This window comes from Polyodon spathula, chromosome 15, assembly GCF_017654505.1.
Source record: "Polyodon spathula isolate WHYD16114869_AA chromosome 15, ASM1765450v1, whole genome shotgun sequence".
Lineage (NCBI taxonomy): Eukaryota > Metazoa > Chordata > Actinopteri > Acipenseriformes > Polyodontidae > Polyodon > Polyodon spathula.
Window position 1 is genome coordinate 12,229,527 of NC_054548.1, and position 13,795 is coordinate 12,243,321.

At 35.8% G+C, this 13,795-nt stretch overlaps 1 protein-coding gene across 1 annotated transcript in view; it reads right to left on the minus strand.

Moving 5' to 3' along the window:
- LOC121327512 (dystrophin-like) overlaps positions 1 to 13,795 on the minus strand; it is a 319,147-nt gene that overhangs the window by 61,967 nt on the left and 243,385 nt on the right. The window contains exons 25-30 of the mRNA XM_041271582.1: positions 8,268 to 8,423; positions 7,524 to 7,694; positions 4,696 to 4,878; positions 2,739 to 2,873; positions 1,979 to 2,128; positions 39 to 200 (exon numbers count right to left, since the gene is read on the minus strand). Of these exons, the coding sequence (XP_041127516.1) occupies positions 39 to 200; positions 1,979 to 2,128; positions 2,739 to 2,873; positions 4,696 to 4,878; positions 7,524 to 7,694; positions 8,268 to 8,423 (957 nt within the window). The remainder of the gene's footprint in view (positions 1 to 38; positions 201 to 1,978; positions 2,129 to 2,738; positions 2,874 to 4,695; positions 4,879 to 7,523; positions 7,695 to 8,267; positions 8,424 to 13,795) is intronic.

Consider the following 13,795-nt stretch of genomic DNA (forward strand, 5'->3'; position numbering starts at 1 on the left):
TTGGATATGTCGGTAACAATGTTAACCTTTTTCATTACCTGTGCTTCCGTTGGGATCTGAGCTGCGTCAATCTGATCTGTAATGTAGGCTGTTAGGTGGCGGTCAATGGTTGCTAGAGACTCCTGGATTAAGCGCACTGTTTTGTCAGTTTCCTGAGCAGATTGGATACTATGCTCAAGGGACTGTTGTCTCCTTACAGCCTGAAATAAAGAAAAATTAAAAAATGTGACTCAAAGAAATTCAATGTCTTAACTTATATCACAGATGTGGAAAATATTCCAGTTATCTGCAGTTTTGCCAGATACTTTTCAACAATTCAGACAGTTTTATAATTGAAAACTTTGTGCAAGTGGGAAGTTGTAACTTTGCTAATAAAAGACTTTTCAATTCACTACAAAACTAGGTAGTCTTTCAAAGAAGAGAAGTGCATGTGCTATTTCCACATATTCTGCAGCAGCCTCAACAAGTCATCCTTGTGTTTCACCCATCTACGAGCTCGCTAGATGTGTTTATATTCGTGATGAGCTCTATTCTCATTCAAGTACAGCACATAAACAAAGAACCCTACACTGTGCTGTCATCTCATTATGTGGCTTAGGAGATTTCTTACACTAAGAACAAGGTCACTGGCAAAGCCAACCGCTGGAACGCTAATCCGTTTCTGTGGAGTCTGGCTCTGGCATGATTAACCTGCTTAATACAAGATTCTCAGATAGCTCTGGTATATATATATATATATATATCAACAACATTACCTTCATCTTCAGTGATGATTATAAAGCATATATAACAATATTTTTGGACACTTATTTTAGGCTTTTTCTAAGAATTGCCAATCTTTGCCTCCAGTGGCTCTAGAGTGTGGTCAGTTCTGTATAAAGATTAGAGCAGTAGCCTATTCTACTGACCAGCCACAGTACAGAGCTGTACGTGCTGCAAGTGACATGCTCTTTGTTCCTTCTTCATGTTTTTTTAGGTACAATTGAACAGGATGTTTCACACCAGATATACATCTTTGATACCTACACTAGTGGTATTTTAAAAGCAAGGTTTCTACTGTCTATGTTTTAAACTGCATTCATTCCGTGATTGCATTTACAACTTCACACAGCACAATACGCAAGAACTGATAGACATCCATTACGTTAAGCTGAGCAGATATAGGCGTCTGTTGAATTGATCTAGAGCCAATTATACCAGTGATAACAGTCTCCTAAGTGTTCTTAAAAGTAAGTAAAAAGATAGGTCTGGTCCCAATTTCATATTTAAATAGTGGGGATATTTGGATACGCCATTGGTCATAAAACATTAGCATACCAGTATTGCACTGAAGCCCTCTGTATTTACTAGCATGCTATTATCCATAGCATTTATTAGCCCATCCCAGCAGATAACAAGACAACCTACAACATAATGTATTCTGTGATGCACTCATGAACTTGTGAGGGATGACACTACAGTAGTAGTAGAATGGGCAGTGCTCACACTGTACTACCCCTGAGGGGAATATGAAACAAACTTCATTAGCGTTCTGCATAATTTACCCATTGTCACAGATTCGTTGTATTTATTCTGTCATTGACAAAGACCTAATTAACTGATTCTTGCCTCAAGTTAAGAATTTAAGTTATTACAAATTTTGGAAAAAGTTCTGCTCACTTGTGGGGTTTGTATGCTGGTAGTATCACTCCACAAGCTATTAAAGTGTGAAGGAGAGTGGCAGGCACACAGAAAGGCAGGCATACTGCAGAGAAAGTGATTCATATTGCTCCAGACAGGCTCCTTTTACGGGTTTGATTGGTGGAGCACAATTAAACAGGATTAAAATTTGAAAACAGATTTTCAGTACTTCCCAGTAAGGATTTCAGAAACTCCCTATTGTGGGGACAATAACTGAAGGCATGCTCATATATATATATATATATATATATATAAACCAAAATGTTTGTGAATGCTTTTTAAAAAGTTTTACTCCTACCTGCTGCAGAAGCTCATCCCAGCGAGTATTAAAGGTCTCTAGCTTCACATTAATCAGCTCATCTAGGATTCCTCCATCTGTCAGTGTCTGGGCAAGCTCTCGAACCTGATTACGGTTGTCCTCTGGGTGGCGCAACCTGCTTTCCAGAGACTGAAACAGAGAAAAAGGAGTCAGGCGGTATGACATGATATAGGAAACAGCAGCCAAGTAGATGCATATGGGCACTGCCAAGAGGAAGGACAGTAACATGATCTGTCTAGCTATGTTAATATTAAGCACATCCAAGCTCAAACTGCTAAAGACACTGATAAAGACACATTTGTCTAGCTTCTGAAATACTTGTTCTACAGTATTACAGGAACTCTGATGGACCCTTATATTGCTGTTAGTCACTTTCTTGTATGTAAACATTCAGCAGTGTAAAACTTGTTAAATTTCAAATGTAGTATTTTAAACATGAGGAAAGCCAGTTGTTGGGATTCAAATGCAATCTGGTAAAAGTGAAAGTATTATTTCCTTTTGAATTAAAATCTATTTAATAACAATAAGTTCCATTTTTACGAACAATCTAATTCCGATACTAATTTGTGATATAGCATGTCATACTGCTTATTGTAATGTTACGAAACAATAAATAAACAAATATTGTCCTTTTCAAACCGAACACCAAGGACAAAACAAGGTATGAATAATGTAACCATGCTGAGAGTGACAAGTTCAGATGTATGGCTGTGGATATCTTGTGGAGTAAGTCACTCACATCCAATGCCTCTGAGATTTCCTCTGCACCCCCCTGGATGTTGTCTGTAGCTCTCAGTTTAAGTTCCAACTCGTCCAGCCATCTGTTCTCTGCCTCGAGATATGACAGGAGTTCACACCAGCAGGCCCAGACCTCCTAAGGACAAAGACTTATGAGCTGATACACAACTCCAGTGAGGCACATAGTAAATGCATTTAAGACAAAAAAAATATATATACATTTTGGGGGGATTTTCAACCCACCAAAAAAAACTATGTTTGTGATTTATAGCAACCATATCCAGATTTATGGTTGTCAGACAATAACTTTTGGGAATATATATATTTTATGGACTGATGCCGAAATCAGGCAGTTGCCAAAATACCCGGGCAGTTTGCGAAGTGCCCAGCTGCGGTGGGCAGATGCTAAATTAACATCGTATTTTATGTCATTTCTGTATCTGCCCAGGCAGGTCGTCAACTGCCCACAGCCACCTGGGCTGACACGAAGAAAGATTTTTTGGTCTATGTCATATGATTTATCCCTAATACTTAATGAAGACAACTGGGTATTACGTGTGTTGACGTGGTGGTAGTTCGGTTTTGTGAATTGTACAATTTAAACGCTATCCAATATCTTAATTTCATAGGGTTAGATCTATCTCCAATCTCAGTAAACCCCCCCCGGGAATACAACTGGAATAGAGTGGAAGTGCTGCACAAATGAATAAAAGATGTCACCAGTTAAGTTTGACCAGGACGCGGCAGAAAGTATTTAAGCGGTGCGCTTTTGCCAGATATAATTCATGCTCTATTAGTAGTATGCTGTATCTGTTAAAAATCTTTCTTCATCATCAGCCTGGGTGGCTGTGGGCAGCTGACGAACTGCCCAGGCAAATGCTGGAATGACATAAAATTCAAGCTAATTCGACATCTGCCCGCCGCAGCTGGGCACTTCGCCTAGTGCCCGGGCATTACGGCAACTGTCCGATTTCATAATTTTTTATATATATATATATTATATATTTTTTGTTCTACACAGCTGAGAAGGGATTTTGTCCAAAACAGTCCTGAAATAAAATATTTTTTATAATCATTTAAATTTTTCGCACGCATACATCAAATTAAAAAAAAAATTTATATCTATCTATCTATCTATCTATCTATCTATCTATCTATCTATCTATCTATATATATATATATATATATATATATATATATATATATTATATATAGATAGATAGATAGATATAAACCTTGTAAGTCTAATAATTTAGAAGGTGCATAGGTACTTATAATGCAATTATGTTTCACAAGACATAAATGCTGGTCTAGTTTTTCAGGGAAATAACAACTATAATGTGTTACCCATACCCTCGGCATTGGATATGGATAAGAAACCGGTATTAAAACAGTTCATAATGTAATTTGCTACATTTAGGATAGATTCTTTTTATTGCCAATGATTCACTTATTGTGACTGTATGTGTCCCCCTCAGGTATAATCAGTGTTTTTTATTTTATTTTGCATCATCATTTTCCTTTAATATTTGTTTTCAGTTTTCACAATAAACACGCCATTTGGATTTAATAAACGTAGATTTTAATTCTCATCTTGTCCAAAAATTAATCTTACTTCTGCCCTGAAGCTGTTTTACACAATTTATATTTTGATTAGCACTGCTCCCATGGGCTTCTTTACTCAAATTTTAAAATACTACAAATATAGTACTTGTAGAGACCTAGAGAGTCCTTGGATGCAATACTGGACTTTACTCTTATAAATGCTTACAGCTGTACACCATGGCAACAGCACAGTAAACGCAATGTGAAACAAAGGCAAGGACGGAAAAGCATGGTAAGAACCATGGTAAACTAGTTATTGTAAATATCATCTTTAAAGGTCCTGCAAAGTGCAGCCCACAATAGTTCTGTTCAGTCATGTAAAGTGTTATGCTGATTGATAAACAAAGACTGACCTCTAACGTTTTGCATTTCCCATTCAGTCTGCTGCACAGTCTCTGGTAGTTGGATGTCAGAACGCCAAGCTCAGTCCTTAAGGCCTCGTGAGCGACGGGAGGAGCCTTCGCTATGAAACTGTTCACCGAATCTGTGAGGAGCTTTACCTTCACCTCCTTCTGCTGGACCTCCTCTCGAGCCCTCTGAAATTACACACATACAATCATCTCGGGTTATTATTTCATGGATTATCCAGGTTTTCAATTATTTACCGCAGCCTAAAGCATTTACATGAATCGTTAATAAATCAGTTTACAGTTTCACTACAGCCAATATAAACTGATACATTGATGTTGAACTCATTAGTAATAATAATAATAATAATAATAATAATAATAATAATAATAACAATAATAGAGAAAGTAATAGGAAAACATTTGATCTGAGAATGGTTCTTTCTTCCTTATAGCATAGCATGAGGTAACACTTTAAAAGTTACCAGTGCATATGACTTCATATTGAATAATTAATTACCAATGACTTTCTAATGTATTTCATGCTTTTTGTCAATTACATAATTAGTTTCCTGTAATTAACATTTGGAGTTTAATCATTCGGGTCAGTTCATTTGTTATAACTTCCAGTAGTTTCATCAGTTGTTAATTTATTATTGACCATCTATGTACCATTTATTCATGCATAACTAAAGGTAAGCAATTTAAACCCTTTAAACTTAGTTTACAGTATGTATACATTAAAAAAGAGTATTCTCTGACTAACATTTTCGAAAACAGTTTCCTTAAAAGGGCTTGAGCAGTTAAATATGCTACAAGAATACTTTGGCAGTGCTGATTATTTCAAACTTATTGATCGAAAAGAGTCAGTCATCACAGCTGACTGACCAGTCAACTATTTTTCAACCCCCTACTTTTGCTCAAATATAATAAGGAAACCCACTAGAACTGTTGACACTTTCTTCTAAACCCTGAATTAAATTCACAAAAAAAAAAACCTAAAAAAAATCGAAATAGAAAGCCCTGGTGTACTGCCTCTAACTACCCAAAATTCAAACTTTGTGTCAGCTAGCTCCCTGGATAGCAATTATTATTCAGAATAAACCATGCCAAATGTATATCCCACACTACTTAAAAATGCTATGCTGTATTACTGAAATGAACAGGTCACTTAAAAGGAATATCTACACCAGCCCTGGTCTCATCATTTTTAGGCTGAGGGGACCATTATTATTATTATTATTATTATTATTATTATTATTATTATTATTATTATTATCATCTGCATGTATGGCACAAAAACACAAACCCCAGGATTTACAAAGTCTCTCAGTTGGCAATGGATAATGAGTTGTCAGAGATAATTAGTAACAGCATTGGTAATGACTCCATTGGCATCACAGACCACCTGCATATTTAGTATATACACTGAATGTCTACTCATCCTGAGAGAGGTATTCTAAAATGCAGATGGTTGCCATCACCAACAGCCTCCTACTGAGTTTAAAAGAAATAAATACATTGCTTTATTTATTTTTTTGAATAATCTAAATTTAAAAATAATCTTCCTCATTCTCTGGCGGAGCTGTCTTAAGAAGAGAGACAAAAATAAAGCAGAAGACAGAAAAAGAACGTCCAGACTGCATTCAGGGTTTTGATAATATTTAAAACACGCAGTTACATTTTGCAGTACTGTATCTTACACACACTGAGACACGAACAACTAAGCATTCTGAAACTGTTGCCAATTAAATCTAGCTGGAGTATCAATGGACGAGTTCAAATAGGATAAAGAGCAAGAAACTGTCAACGCTGTCTTACAATGTTTCATCTTTGTTTAAATAACAGTTTTACACAAAGGAGATGTGTTTGAGTTACTTCAGAGAGAAAACAGCCTTAACCTTCTCTGTTGTAATATGAAAGCACTGTGAAAACCCACAAGCATTTGTTCGTTTATTAGTAATTAAATTACACAAGCCACCTGAGATCATCTTGAAATGTCACAAAGGTTTTTAAAAAAAACAAAAAAAAAAAACAGGTAAAATGTAATATATTGGTAATCCCTAGCTAGATCCTTTACTAGATTAAGGGAAAAAGACATTCCCATGGCTAATGTAGACTTGTTTTTAAATAAAATGAAATTTCCACTGTAACAGCATGCCAAATTTGGTAGTTATGCTATTGTCTATTTTAACAGTAGGGGAACATTGTGTAAAAACATTTAAAGCCAATAGGCTTTATTCACAAAGCTAGATAAAGTTTTTAATATCCATGAAACTGTAGAGTCCAGAACTTTTTAGCAATATCAAACTTGATTTTATTCAAAAAAAAGGAAAAATAAATTTCCAGAACTACATACAGTAAGATATCTTATAAAATAAGGTAGCATTGTAGAGCTCTTGAAAATATGTTATCACTACCTACGTTTTTATATTTTGTGCTTTTAAACTCAGTTTGCTAGAGCTAGTCACAAATATGCTATACTTTTTATCTGGAGGTGCATATGAGAGGGGAATGCCATTGACATTAATATTTATTTTAGCTGCTGCACACTAACTAAATGTTTGTACCTGATGGCATGTAGTCTCCCCTTAGTTAAATAATCTATTTATATAACAGACAACAATTTTATGACAGAGAGAGAGAAAGAGAGAGATAAACAATGTACATATTTACCCAGAAGCAAATATCTTTATGTTGTTGATGTGGCAGTTGCAGTATTCACATAGGGACAACATACTAAAGGGAAATTACAACAAATAGAAACATGGGAAACCAGGAGGTCTGTATGTTTTAATAAAGGTTTTTCCTGGTACAGATTTTCAATGGTTTACCTTTAACTCCTCCACTGCCCTTTTCAACTGCTCTGGTGTTTTGTACTCAAAATCCCTCTCCAGGTAATCTTCTTCTGCTTGTGTTATCCACTCCTGCATTTCAGTCAGGTCCTTCCTCAGACTCACCGTCTTGTCTAATCCACCCTTTAAGGCTGACTTTTTAGCAAAAGCCTTAAATATACATATATTAAAAAAAAAAAAAAAAAAAAAGATTCCAGTCAGAAAATGCACTGCAGGCAAGTCCTTTTGTCTGAAAACGTAAAGTACAGAAATTGTTGACAACAGTGACAGCAATATATACAATTCCATGTTTAATATTTAAAGAGTAATTCAATTTAAAAAACACATACCGGTACTCTAAATTACAGGGTAACATGTGTAAGTCTGTCTACCTTATTTTAAGTTTAATAAAAAAAAAATTAAAAAATGAATGAGGTTTTCAATATACACTACTATGTTTACAGAGCAATGAAACATGTAGAAAGAGAAGGCTGTGGGGAAGAAGTTGACACCTTGCTGTCAACGCATTAACACAGGTGCCATTTCGAAGTATGCAGTCCAGGGGTAGGCAAGCTTCCAGACAATTCCATTGCAAGACCAAGGCCTTACTTGATCTCCAGCTGGGTCCTTGCAATTGGAATGGAAGCGTGAAAGTTGCCTGATTGTGCTGTAGTCAGTAGCAAGGCTACAGAATCGGTCTGTTGTTGTATAATTCATTAGTTTGCTATTTCAATTATCCTGCACCTGTTTGCAGATATTCTCCCACTGAGCATTGAGTTCAGTGAGCTCTTCCTGCAGCTTGCTGGCAAAGGCAGGCTCCGCCTCGCTTTTGAGAGCCTGACCCACTTTGTTGATACCATTCAGACTGGGCTGGATCGTGTGGATGTCATTCACCAAAGCCTGACGAGAGAATACAGACAAACACACAAACAGAATGAGTGTCACTGTCCTGATAACACCTTGCCACTTCACCATTTAATCTTAACAGTACAAAAAGAAACTTGGTACGTTTAATGACAAAAAGTTAGACAAAGTATTTCATAATGCGAAGAAGTGCGTCATTTAATTTACTAACTCGTTTAGGATTTCAAAATGTGCTTATCAGTTATGGATGAAACATCATTAAATCATAGTATTCACTCAAACCTACAGAAGACTACCTTAGATGGTTCCGTGGTTAGTATTTTTGCATTACACTGATTGGAAATACACTTAAAATTACATTCTAAAAGATTTCATTAATAGACTTGTATGACTAATTCAATTCTACTGAGTAATGAGTAAAAACTGACTCACTGCTCTGTTGGGCATGGCAAAATTGAGTTATAAGTCAAATACAGGCATGGTGCATCTATAAATCTATGTTATGCTGTGGTAGTAGATTCCATTTTCATTTACTTTAACATTTTTCTTGCTGTCAGATAGGAATTCTCAAAACAAGAGGAACTTGTTAGTTCAACATTAATGGTATCAGGTATACAGTTCGTATCTGTGTCCTTCTTAAAATTAAAAAAAAAAAATGTAATGCAGCTGCAGTACTGCATATCAAATACTTAACTGTGTTTCCTTTTTTATAGAATACATTGTTATTCCCCCCGCCAAGTAAAATATAACTAATAACACTGATAAGTACCAGCTGGCATGGATGTGCTGTACTGTGTCTGACTGCTAACTATGGAGTCTTATGTCAATTTAATTGGATAGAAGAAAAACATGAACTTCTACCCAGCTCAATAAATAATTGATTTATATCGTGTCAGTAGAGGCAAAGAAGCGCTTTGTCAGGATGCACTGTAAAACACTGGGCAGGATTTTCAAAAAACAGTGTTATTGTATAGAACTCGTGGTATAGTAACGACAGCTTTAGAAGCAATCCGTTACTGCTTTGAAATGGAGTCGATGAGGTCGTTAATGAACGCATTCCTTGTTAAAAAGCTTAAATGTCACAGGTCACGTACATCATTTCCTGTCTCAACGACTAAATAAGGGGAACTCATAAATCAAAATGCATGTTAACGGAAGAATAATTTGCTATTATGGAAACTACTAGCGTACAGCTAGTATAATTTGAAAACCTCATTTAAAAGTGTGCATTGTGTCATGCAGAATGTAGACTTATTTAGAAAACTTAATTTTACATTATTATATACAATGCTGATTTACGATTATCTGGCATGTGGGTAAAAATCGGACAGCACAAATTTCAAGAAAAATAACTTTATTATTTATTTATTAGGATGAGGCGGGGGTAAGCTATCTAGCTATACTGGTTGAAATTTATTTTCTGTTGACATCAACTAAGACAAACACTCTTCTTTTGTGATCTATTAATTAAACTTTGACCTGAATGTTGTACCCATAGACTTCCCTCTGCGCGGTAAAGTTACAGTCTCAGCTATCCATTTCCAAAAGAAGAGTTTTCATTGATTCAAAATGGAGTAAAGCTTGTGGGTGGTAGGGAAGGAGAAGCTTTTGGCTAATACAGGGAATGATGGCAAGAACCAATTTTCTGGGGGTAAATATGAGGCACACAAAACACTGGACAGGCATTAACCACCGACTCAATATTAAACATTCAATAGTTTAAATTTAGATTAATCTTTCCTAGACTATTATTAGTTTCTTTAATAACAATCAATATAATATCAAAAGCAGCACTGCCAGTCCTTGCACTTATGACACAGTTGGTTCCTGGAAGTCGCTTTGTAAGTGGAAGCACATTGTCCCATAGTAACAATGTTATAAATTGGGATTAGGATCCTGACTCTTCAGCCAGATAATACAGTTTTACAAAAATGACCCGTTATATTGTACTCATGCAAATATTTATTTATCTCTTTACACTCAGCAAGGTGATTACGCATATATTACTCAGACACCGATCTGGCTTGTTTAAAAGTACAGACTCAGGCTTTCCAATGACGTACGCAGTGTGTGTATGCGGAACTCCTAGCAGGAAACACGATCGCCTGAAGTTAAGCCACTCATCATGTGACAGAGTTCACTGCTTAGGTTTCATTTTGAGTCAATTGCACTTATCAGACATTGTTAACGGAAATACATTTTAAAAATAAATAAATAAATACAAACAGTTACATACGTAAAAAAAAAAAGACTGAGTTATTGCGAGCACGGTAGCTGCTGCTGTCCGGACACCGAGCATGCGCACATGACGCATGGCTCAGGTCTCGCCGTGTTGTAAATGCCGTATCGATGTCGTAAACTCGAAGCACGGTAATAATGCAAACGAGTCGAAAGTGCCGTGCGTCGTAAATCGAGGATCGCCAGTATTTAAATTGGTATGTTTTATGAAAGTGTTAGTACTTTAAAGTTGAACTCTAATGTAATAATAAAACAAATATCAACAAACTGTTATATCGTTTTTTTAAAACTGAAATTAATAATTAAAATCAATTTGCACAGCACTCAGCTAACTGCCACTCCCACCAAAACATACACTAGTTGGAGACAGGGATCATGCAGCTGTGCTTCATGGTAAGAATGAAGCCTTAATGTGTCGCTGTTTCTTTTATTGGCCATCTTTGAAGCACATGAAAAGACAACCCTAAGTAAAATTAAAAAAAAAAAAAAAACTCTGCAAAAGAATTCTACTGAAATTAGGTTAAAAGTGTTATATTAAGTTATACCGTATTAAATTTGGCGGATTTGCTACCTTGGTAGATTTGGACGGTGTTTGAATTGGCGTTTTTCACTTAGCATGTTCACAAAGAAATGTATTTCTACCAGTTTGTATTTCTACTTTTAATTAAAAAAACAAAAACAAAACATCTAATTTACAGTAGCTCTACAATGTCACTGCAGCAACTTGGATAAGAACAAATGCAGCTTTCTAAAAATGAGTTACAGCATTGATATAGTCCTTAATTTTAAGACACCCATAATTGGAAACGATTAGTAGCTGCAGTACACTTTAACGATAGGCATTTGCTGACTCAGTTTTAAAACGTAGCTCTAGTTCACTAACATAACACAGTGGAATGGTCACAATATCATTTAGTAATTGTATTGCCACGTGTGAAAACTTTAACAATAAAGCCGAAACAAAAATGCTTTAAATTTAAAACTAGTTAAGACTAGCAAACAATGGCAAAATCATTTCATTTGTATACGGTGCAGAACTAATTTGTTTTAACATATTGTTTTGGGACGTTGCGATACCTGCATGGTGGGTGTCTTAATAGTAGTATCTACAACGAATCGACAATAATAATCCAAAGCAAAATTGCTTTTGTTACAGACTTTCTAAGTCTGGAGTAAACTATTTTGGCTATTACAGTACTTAATTAACCCCTTGTAAAAAAAAAAAAAAAAAAACACAACCCTGCGTAACATAAAAAGGACAGTCGTACAGGTACCACAGTAGCAGGTGCAGTTTACACTTCCTCGGGAGTTCCTGTTAGCATCATCGGTCTGCTATTAATTTTTTCAAGTAAACTGGCTTCATAAGACTGCCATTCTCATATTAACTTTGACATCAGACACATTCTTTCCCTTGTCCAGCGTTTCTTTAACCTGTGCTGCACACCAGTCTGTCAGAGGCCGGGATCACTCACTGTTTGTCACTCTGAATGGTGGAAGAATTATTGGTGATCCAATCAAAACCGCCAATAAATACAAAATAAATTCCACGCCAAAATCTGCCGTTATATGATATATTATGAAGAATCTAAATTGGTGTGAATTATGTTTGAACTCAAACGGCCCTATTTTTGTACGCGACTAAACTTATGTTTTTTGATGGGTTTTTTTAGGCAGGTGTAGTCAGGGCTGGTATAGCTGATTTTCTTAAATGACTAACGGGTAGATCCAAGATGGGCCAGTCGCAGCGCAAACATACAGCAATCTTAAAGTATACATTTTGTCGTCTGTACTACGATAGAATGTTATTAAACAGTCGCAATACACTAATTTAAATATTTGTAATTAGTAATTACTAAAAGCAAGTCATTCATCTCAATAAATGTAAAACACAAGCGAAGTCAGATAAAATCAGATATAAGTGATACTTATATGTGCGTAGAACTCTCTCTCAGGTCAGTGAAAGGGTGTCAGGAGTCCTTTTATGCCCTAGGGGTGGGCGCGACTGTGTCCCAGACACAATGTGCAGGTTTGATATATCTGTTCAGCTTTTCGTGGTCTTCAAGGAGAAACACCCATTAGGTAATGGTTAAATTTCATACTTTGTAACTATCCCTTAATGTTTTACTATACAAAGTTTCAGATGACCTTCGATATATTGTCATACTATAATAGCAATAGTAGTTAGCAAGAAGTAAGGTAAATAAGTCATCCTTTGCCTCTGGTTCATTTCGAGAATATCTGTTTAGTTTCTGTGACGACTCGAGACTGCTTTCTAACAGAACGCTAGTGGATGGAGTACACGTGGAGGGTATGCATGCATGTTGGTTGAAAAGCAGATAAAAATAAGTCCTGATACCCAGTACAGGCATTAAAATAATTCTGTTAGTGTCTGTGGCCATACAAAAAATAGGATGGGATAATGGGCTGAATCGCTGCAATTGTATAACATGATTCTTTTGTATTTGATGACAGAAAGCATATCTATTTATTCACGCCCAGTCACTTCAGTCACTTTTGGACATGGTAGTGTGGCTTATACCTGAGTTGTGATGGATCTTTGATATGGAGGATGTTGTATGCCAACATGAAAAATAAATAAATAAATGAACGGTCGAAATAAATATATAAACTTTTTAAATTTATTTCTATATTTATTTATTTATTGATGTATTTATTTTTCATTTTGGCATAACATATCCTCCATACTTTGAAAGCCCCCCCCCCCCAAAGAAACTGCACTGCCACAGGAACGGCAAAGCTGGGCATTGCTGTTCTCCAAATCAACTGTTAAATTCTCACATAAATCCAATGTTGACTGTGTATTTATTCAAAAACACTAATAGTCGAATCCTCTGTTAGGTCCAAAAAATGAATATGGGGTAGGTATAATCAACAGTAATAATGTTGAAAAAGATATTGCAGGAATACGAACAACAAAACAGAAAACTAGGGAAAGTAATGTGTTGTGTTTTAAACCCTTTTGAGTAATGCCTTCCTTGTTATGAATGCAAATGATAGCCCTTCAATTATAATTATTCAATTGACCTTGACTACTGAGTTGCAGTAGTTCAGCTGATAAGCAAGCTATGTCTCATCACAACATTGTGCCCTCAAATTAATAATAAAAAAGAGGTTAGCCAGTGTATATACTGAATACACTTTTAATCCAT